General features: G+C 35.0%; 2 protein-coding genes across 5 annotated transcripts in view; one reads left to right on the forward strand and one right to left on the reverse strand.

Annotated features, from left to right (window-relative positions):
* Window positions 1–6,446, reverse strand: part of LOC21399535 — a 7,630-nt gene extending 1,184 nt beyond the window's left edge. The window contains exons 1-9 of one of the 4 annotated variants that reach the window (XM_024173159.1): window positions 6,175–6,446; window positions 4,899–4,970; window positions 4,697–4,821; window positions 4,433–4,593; window positions 3,694–3,763; window positions 3,323–3,377; window positions 2,590–2,673; window positions 1,629–1,667; window positions 68–114 (exon numbers count right to left, since the gene is read on the reverse strand). In XM_024173159.1, coding sequence (XP_024028927.1) covers window positions 68–114; window positions 1,629–1,667; window positions 2,590–2,673; window positions 3,323–3,377; window positions 3,694–3,763; window positions 4,433–4,593; window positions 4,697–4,821; window positions 4,899–4,970; window positions 6,175–6,396 — 875 coding nt within the window. In that variant the 5' untranslated portion in view covers window positions 6,397–6,446. Of the gene's footprint in view, window positions 1–67; window positions 115–773; window positions 999–1,218; window positions 1,498–1,628; window positions 1,668–2,589; window positions 2,677–3,322; window positions 3,378–3,693; window positions 3,764–4,432; window positions 4,594–4,696; window positions 4,822–4,898; window positions 4,971–6,174 lie in introns of those variants that run through there. The other 3 variants (XM_024173157.1, XM_024173168.1, XM_024173163.1) reach the window with 3 other exon arrangements.
* A 1,798-nt stretch (window positions 6,447–8,244) lies between these two features.
* Window positions 8,245–8,805, forward strand: part of LOC21399536 (cinnamoyl-CoA reductase 1) — a 6,702-nt gene continuing 6,141 nt past the window's right edge. The window contains exon 1 of the mRNA XM_024173243.1: window positions 8,245–8,791. Within this exon, the coding sequence (XP_024029011.1) occupies window positions 8,435–8,791 (357 nt within the window). The 5' untranslated portion in view covers window positions 8,245–8,434. The remainder of the gene's footprint in view (window positions 8,792–8,805) is intronic.

Here is an 8,805-nt window from a genome sequence, read left to right on the forward strand (position 1 = left end):
TTTAAAAAAAAAAAAAAAAAAAAAAAAAAAAAAAAGATAAATGACATCCGAGGTAGGAAGCACGAACCTATGTTCTCGAAGCATAGTCTCGACCTCCTTTTTTGATGCTTTAATCTATACAGAAATCATAAAAAAAGACTGCTTCAATTCATGTACAAAATTATTAATTTGTTCATGGAAATTCATACAATCAACTTCAATTTCGGTCAGTTAGTTGTTCCTCAAGCAAAATCAGATACATTCAACTAGTATCATGAATCTCTGATTAATAAAAATTGTAACAAAACTTTTGAACCTTCTGATGAAAGCATATTGAATAAGTTTTAATTTACTATGTACATGGTCTAATGATTTAATCCTAAAATCTGTTTTTAGTCGTAATCTAAAAGTTGGAAAATTTGGGTTTTTAGCACAATTGCGTCCCGAATTTATCGTGGATTAGCAAATTACCCCCCTAAACTTTCAATTTTGACAATCAACCCCCCAAACTTGTAAAATTCTTGCAATGTGCCTCATTTTACTAAATTTGCTCAAATTTCTTATTAGATTTAAGAGATTAAAAGTTGAGGAATTGAAAGATTTGTGTTACATTTGAATTACAATGTTATAATTTTTCGTTGAACGTGTTTTTCGACTCTAATTTAACACAATCATCGTCAAAATAGGGCGTGCTGCAACAATTTTACAAATTGAGAGGGCAACTTGCAAAATTAAAACTTCAGGGCACAAGTTGCTAAAGCCATACAAGTTTAGGGAGCAAATGTGTGAAATACCCAAACAACTTGCTGACAAATTTTCAGCTTTTATCGGAATGCTCTTTCTGTGCTCTCCCCTCACCTAAAAAGAATTATGTTCTTCCCTTGCCAAGAAAAATAATACATACATATATGTGAATATACAAATATACATATATATAGATATATTCAGCGACCTGTCAGAGACCTCTTGTCTTATGGAACCAACCTCTCTTCTTAACCCCTCTCCTTCCAGCTCTATCTCTACAAGTAACATGTGCAACATTATTTTTTCCTTTCCTAAATTTTGTTTAGAAGGAGGAAGAGAGGGAATATCATCAACAATCTCAGAGCCAATCTTAGCCGGTCAACGGATGTTCATCTAAAGGTCCAGAATTTATGTTACAACTTACAACTTATGTAAATTAAATTTAAAATCAAAGGGATTCTTGACAGTGGTGTGTGTGTGTGTGTGTGTGATCATCAGTGAATCTGGCCAAAAATTTCTCATAATATAAATTAGCATCTCCCTTCAATCTCCAATGATGAAATATCGGGCGAAACAAAGTTAAAGAAAACTGTTGATATCTAAAAACTGCCTGAAAAGTGAATGTTATTGTGTTTACATTCGAAGTGACCACATCTTTTAACGCAAGTAAACACGATATAGTGGACAAATATTTCCACATTTGAAAGCCTTTTCAAATATCGGAAAGAAGGCTCAATTTTTGTGTGAAGAAGCATCTTCCCCACTGGCATAGTTCTTTGGAACAAATAATGAGGCATGCAAATTAAACCACAAACATTGGTATCGACAATAAACATCAGAATGAACTTCCAAACAGTTCCAGCGCAAGATAAAAATTCAAAGCATCATTTAATTAAATGCCTCACCTCAGAGACTAATGCCTTGCAACTCCAAATAAAAGCTCCCTGAAGGCAACAAAAAAATTAAAATCAGTGCACCTGTATGTTTTAACGAATTCAAGGCAGCCGCAAATGAAGAAAGTTCTCTGCCACAAAGTCCAAGTAAAATGAAATTCTCGTGGCAATAAGAAAGAATTTGTTATTCTCAGACTCAGTCAACTTCCTTGAAGCAAAAAAAAAAAACATTAAGTAGGGATTGGATAAGAAAATGAGTTGAACCAGAACAGGATAAATCTTTAAAGGAAATAGAGGAGAATTAAACCGAAACAGATATATGGGCAAAACAATGACTTCGGTTAAAAAGAAAAAATAAAAAAAGTGAAGTAAGGAAAGTAAAACATGTATGTTAAGAACGGTAACAAGGGTTTTAGGTTTGAAATAAAAGCAGAAAAGAATGAGAATCACAAAAATGCAAAGAGACGAACTATAGAAGCAATTACAAGAGAAAATTTTTGTGCAAGTTACAAAACAGCACAATCATGGAGGCATGGAAGAAATAAGTGACGTTTTTTATAATCAGAAAACTTTAAATACCAATTCCATGTTGTACAATGCATTTATATCATTAGATTTTCAGAATTATACTGTAAACGTTTGGACTTTACACAGAATAAATAAGAATAAAAGAGTTGACTAACTCTACCTAAATAAGGAAACTACAATAAATTCAGCTAGAGCTAGGCGATTCTATATAGCTACACTTTATACCAAAAAGTAGATAAATAAATAAACTGATAATAATTCTCCCTTAGCACAAGATCCATAAACAATCCAATTATTAAATTGTAATTTTTGAACCGTTACAAATTGTTGCAGTCCCCGACAAAGATAGATTTTTATTTCCATAGGATTAAAAATATATATATTAAGATGTCTTAAGGAATCCAATCAATGAGAAAAAAAGGAAAAAAAAAAAAAAAAAGCATACCGCTCCATGTGCTGCGTGCTGCTGAATATGATCAGAAGTAACAACCCAAACTTTGGGGCATCCATCCTCCTTTAAGGCTGCAACCTGCTAGTACATAAGATGACATGGTGGTGAAGCAATTACAAAAACACAAACGATCAAAAGTATCAAAATAAATGGAATAACGAGCTTAACCTAGTCTAGAACAGAAGTGGAGTTGGCCAAGACTTTAAATTTATTTTCTTTATTTTTGTTTATACTAAAGATAACAGTGCATTATAGTGGATTTAGTACATCCTGAGGTGATATTGCGGCATCGTTCATTTCACCGATTTGAGTTTAGAATTCGAGTTTTGTTACAGTAAAAAGCTCTCAGAAACAGTCACATCTAATTTTTTTGCTACAGTAAAAAGCTCTCACAAAAAATCACATCTCAACTCGAATTAAAAACTCGAATCAATGAACTAAACGGGCCCACATCTACCTAACTCGGAATTTTCAAGCAAGAGGCTCAAGTTTTTTAAGCTGATGCAATGCATGGAAGTTCTAAAGTGCACCTCAAAACTTGAAAGGTCAATTAGAGGAGATATTCATGTTACAATGTGAAGAGCTTACTCTTCAGAATACTATATATGATTTTATTGGTTTTTTCTCATGTTTTAGAGGAATAGAAATTGGGCACTAACGATTTAACTAGAACGAGAGACTAGAGAGACAGTATAACTTTATTATACAGCTTCCGATCTTTTCTTACCTCTTTCTCAATCCAAGCATCAGCACATGTGTCAGCTGAGAAAACTAGATCAACACTGCCATATTGCGAAAAAATTGCATGAGAAAGTTTAAAAGAATTTCAGAATATCAAGGAAACTGTAAAGTGTAGAAGAATCTCACCAAATTAGAAATAATGAAAGTTGAGCAAAAATAGAAATAAAAAAAAAGAAAATGTCCTGCTTTGGTCTGAGAGTAATAGTATAATTTTGTTTAAATTATGACACTGAAACCAGCAAGAAAAATTACACCACACACACCCCAATCATATTATAACAACAAAGTCTTATAATTTTGGTCTATAGACTAGTGGAAGGAAAACCAATCATAATAATTCAAGTTCATAAATAGTACCCTTCAAAATTTTCCTTGTGTGTAGGGAGGCCAGACATCATGGCATCAAATACAACTACCACTTTCACTTCTGTAAATGTTTCAGCAACAAATGGATGAGGCAATTACATCCAGATATGAACCAAAAGATAAAGAATCAAGAAGCCATTATTTTCTTATTTAGTCATCATGAAACAACATTGCTTCATATTATCAGAGTTTCCGTAGTAATTATTAGAATACCATGTAATGGCAAGACTTTATCCAACCTAAGCTAGGCTCACGGTTATGTGTGTTAGAATGAAAGCGGACACAGGAAAATTTGACAGGATCACATTTATAGGTCATTTTGAGTCAAATGGCACCGCCAATTATCTTTTTTAAGTCCTTTATGTTACCAAATTTCTCAAAAGCTTAAGCTGATAAGAGATGGGTAGCAACAGTACTTTTTTTCCAATATCAATCATTGCTACTATTATTTGCTCTCCATCATTGGTGCTCATCTCAGCTACATCAAAAGTAAGGGTAATGCGAAAGCAAAGGTGAAAAAGATATGATTAGAAATGAAAAGAAAAAAAAATAAAAACGGAAGGGGAGGTGGTGGTGTCGCATGGAAACTCTGTAAGCTTAAAAAGATGTATAACAAAAAAAAAAAAAACAAAAAAAAAAAAACATTTTTCTCTTCCAGATGAGCTTCAAAACAAGATTACAGATAAAATACGATGAAACCTTGCACCCCTAAAGGGAAGAAAGAAGAAACCTCTTAACAGGCTGAATGCTACGAGCTCGTCAATCAGCTTTTGGCGGGCTATATCAAGTCTTCCATTCATAAAGTGTTTCTTCAGCTTCGCCCAGTAGCCACATACATTGTACCCATCAACCAGCAACACAGGGACTGCAGTTTCTAAACCCTGGTTTGTACTGTAAAGCAAATTCAGACAAACAAGAAAGCCACTTGTCCAAGGAGACACAAGTGGATGAAAATAAGAATCTATACATGCAAAGAACCTTGAAAGAGTATTACTAGTAGAGGGTGGTTGTAGGATCACGATAAAATTCATTGTCTTCTGGAAGGTCTTCCTTCTCCACCCTTTTTCTGCGGTAACTAGTTGCGGGCTTAGGTGTGCTAGACTTTCTCTTTTGGAATTCCTACAAGATCTTTACCAGATGAGATGTGACAAAGAAATCATTGAATGCATGTTTTACATGTCTCAGTAGCTAACCACCTTCCATAACCTCAAGAACTGCAAATTTTGCTTGACATTTGATGTAATCCTCGGAGGAGTTGGCTCAGAACCCTATTAAGAGAAAGCCAATCAAATAATTTCTAAACTGGATGACAAACAGTAGTTATGTATTTATAACTCAACAATCAATGGGTAGCCAGTTTGCATGATTCATGATTGGCTATAGTCTATACTTCAGGAGGAATAGCCCGCTTCTCCATTTTGACTAATAATTTGAAAAATAAACTTGCTTGCTACGGCTTGTCTTTTTCGGGGAGGTTTTCTAGGATCTCCTATTAGCTTAGATGCTGCAGAGTTAACTCATTACAGATTTACAAAATAGATGGTTTTATAAACAATCAATGCACTTTGATTGACTTGGAGTTCTAGCTAATTACACGCTAAATAGACTAAACCACTACAATAAATTATAAAAGTAGTTAGCGATAAACAGTAGAAAATATCAGTCTTGTACCATGTAGTTTTTTATTTTATCAGACTAGTACCTCTGTGTTTCTATAATCACATTGGGGTATCCTGCAGTTCAAAAACAATATCATTTCAGGTACCTAAGGCCTTTTTTGAACATAAAATTCTCTTTTGCCCTTTCAACCTAAAACATAGTAAAGAGGAAAAGATACAAGGAAAAAGAGAGAAAATGGGAGGCATTAAGAACTTCCCTTCATTTTACATTATCTTTTTGAATTTTTTTTTCCTTATATATGTTTTAAGGCTAAATGAACAGAAAAGACATTTCATGCCCAAAAAACAGCCATAAATTACTTGATGATACTTTTTAGAACTACAAGTACCTCAATGACAATATCAAACACGTAAATACTAATCTTTTCAAGCAAAAAAAAAAAAAAAAAAAAAAAAAAAAAAAAAAAAACACGGAAAAAAACTTTGATGAGATCAAAAAAAAAAAACAAAAAAAAAAAAAAACCACGGAAATAAACTCTGATGAGATCAAAACCTACAAGGCACAGAAACAGGATGATAATTTCTCTAACCAATACAACCCACAGAAGTTAACTTTTCATCAGGAAGTACTAATTCATTATTTTCCATTGCAATTGATTCGATCATCAATAAAAAGGAAATTTCTTTGATCCTAAATTTCCACTACAAAGAATCATCTTTATTTGATATTTTCATCAAAATACAGGTTCTCAATATTGCAATAACCAGAAAAAGCTCATTTCTTGAAGAAAACCTAAGAAATTGCGAACACGTAAATATCAAAAGCATTAGAGAGAAACAGAGATGAGTTAACCTTGGGAGACGAAGTTGAAGATTGGGACTTTTTGCTTTTCGCCATGATTATAATGAAATTGTACTTCTTAACAGTTTTAGAAAACGAAATCGACGACGACGACGAAGAGGAGGAGGAAATGCCGAAGCAGCAGAAGCAGAAGCCATTGACGGCACCCGCACCAGCACCACCGCGCGGCAGAAGAAACACCAGCGATGACGATGAAGACGCCACCGCGTTCATGGGAGTTCTCGAATTTCTTTTTTTTTTTTTTTTTTTTTTTTTTTTTAACCAAAATTGTTTTTTTTTTTTTTTTTTTTTCCTTTTTAACCAGAAATTGATGAAATGCAGCAGAAGAGCAAGTTGCAGCAGGTTGCTTTGCCCATGGCCGCTCGATAGTCGATGTGTCTATCTCTCCAACATGCAAATTTCGGTTAAAATGGAGTCACTTCGCGATGTTTCAATAATGGAATCACTTTCACATTAAAATAAGGACAAATTACGCTTCTGAATTATTAGCCTCCTAACAAAATGTTCTCTAAATTTTAAAAACAATAATTTTTTCTTAAATAGTTAACTGTTAACACGCGTTTTTTTTTTACCTCCTCAGTTAAATTTTAAACATTAAGTGATACGTAAAAGTCATTGAAACATTTAATTTTTATTTTATTATGAAATGACGATTTACCTATCTAAGCCCAGCCCAAGACCACAACAAACATATGATGATTTCCCTCTCCTCCTCTCTCGCTTTCTTTCTCTCTCATTCTTTTTCCCTCTTTCTTCTTTCTTTGCACGTGAAAAACCAAGCCCCGCTGCCACTTTGAGCCGCCACTATCTGGTTGCCGACCGTCACCAAACGCCGACCACCCATGGAGCCTGCCAACAAATACCTTCGGAATCAGAATCTCGCCGCCGTTCACCTACAAGCGTTGGTTAAAGTTTTGGTCCATTTTGTCTCCACACCGAATTCCAACGCCATCTGACCTCCGTTTCATCAACAAGTTATACCATTATATTCCCCTCGCTGAGTCGAGCAAAACCTACATGATTACTTCCCTAATCGGCGTTGAAGGAACTCTAATGTACTGCCTCTATCTATTTGAGTTTTGGGCATTTTCCGGTGAACCGGACATCATTTAGAGAAATCGACCCTAGATAAGTGTTATTCACTTCGAGATCTTTGATTTGTTACACATCCCGCCAACCCCCATCCTAGTCAGTGTCAGTCAACGGCGGGTTTGACTGGTCAACGGCCGGGCTTAGATGGACAAAATCATCATTTCATATTATAATAAAACTTAAATGCCTCAGCGACTTTCACGTGTCACTAAACGTTCAAAATTTAACTAAAGGGGTGGGAAAAGGGGACACGTGCTAACGGTTAATTGTTCAGGGAGAAAATTTGTTATTTTTCAAATTTTAAGGGGTATTTTGTTACAAGGCTAATAGTTTAGGGGGACAAGTGTAATTTGTCTTTAAAATAATTTTAATGTGACGGAATGAGGACGTTAGCGTTTTACATTAAATATGTTATTTTATATCTTTTTAATATTAATTTTAATTTAAGTATGACGGAAAGAATGATGTTAGCATGACATATTAAATATGTTATTTTATATCTTTTTAATATTAAAATAATTTAACGTGATAATGATATTATGATAAAAAGAAAAAATAAGTGAAATGCTAGCATAATTATTTCTGTCACTTTTTACGTTTATTATTTAACACGTGAATTTTACTATCTCATTTATTTTTTAAATAATATTATATCATATTAAGTGGAGTCCACGTTTTAAACTGTGAAAGCATAGAGTGATTGAAAGAGTTATACTAACATTTCTTAAAAAATAAAGATATCAACTAATCACAATTAAATGCCAATTTGATATATGTTAAACTTAACGGTAAATTTATCGCCAAGCTTAGTATATGATAAATTTAGTTTAAGAGTAAAAAAAATGTAAAATTTAACACAATAAATAATATTATATTAAAAAGTATTTTTCTTACTATTGACACGTCGATTACGGTGTTGCATTAGAGATGCCTTTTAACACTTTCATCCATATCCAATGGAGTAAAACATGCATTATCTATTCAGGAAAAAGTGGGCTGCGGTACTGTAACAATTTCCTAAAAAAATGGAATTCAAGAATTGATACGTGGTTATCCAAAAAACAAAAAAAACAAAAAAAAAAAAAAATCCAAAAACGTCCACCACACTAGAGTGCCACACCGTAAGTTCAGTGATCAACAATATTCATCACATCGGAATATGACAAACCCAGCGGAGAATAATCAGAAGCCGGCGGTTTGCGTCACCGGAGCGAACGGCTTCATCGGAACGTGGCTGGTGAAGACCCTCCTCGAAGAGGGCTACTCCACAATCCACGCCTCCGTCTTCCCCGCCTCTGACGCTTCCCACCTCCTCTCTCTCCCCGGCGCGGGCGCCGGCCGCCTCACCATCTTCTCCGCCGACGTCCTCGACTTCGCCGCCGTCTCCGCTGCCATCGAGGGCTGCGCCGGCGTCTTCCACGTGGCCTCCCCCTGCACCCTCGACGACCCACGCGACCCCCACGCCGAACTCATCTCCCCCGCCGTCGACGGCACTCTCAACGTCCTACGCGCCGCCGTCGCCGAGAAGAG

This window comes from Morus notabilis, unplaced genomic scaffold (genome assembly GCF_000414095.1).
Source record: "Morus notabilis unplaced genomic scaffold, ASM41409v2 Scaffold1225, whole genome shotgun sequence".
In the NCBI taxonomy this organism is placed as follows: Eukaryota; Viridiplantae; Streptophyta; class Magnoliopsida; order Rosales; family Moraceae; genus Morus; species Morus notabilis.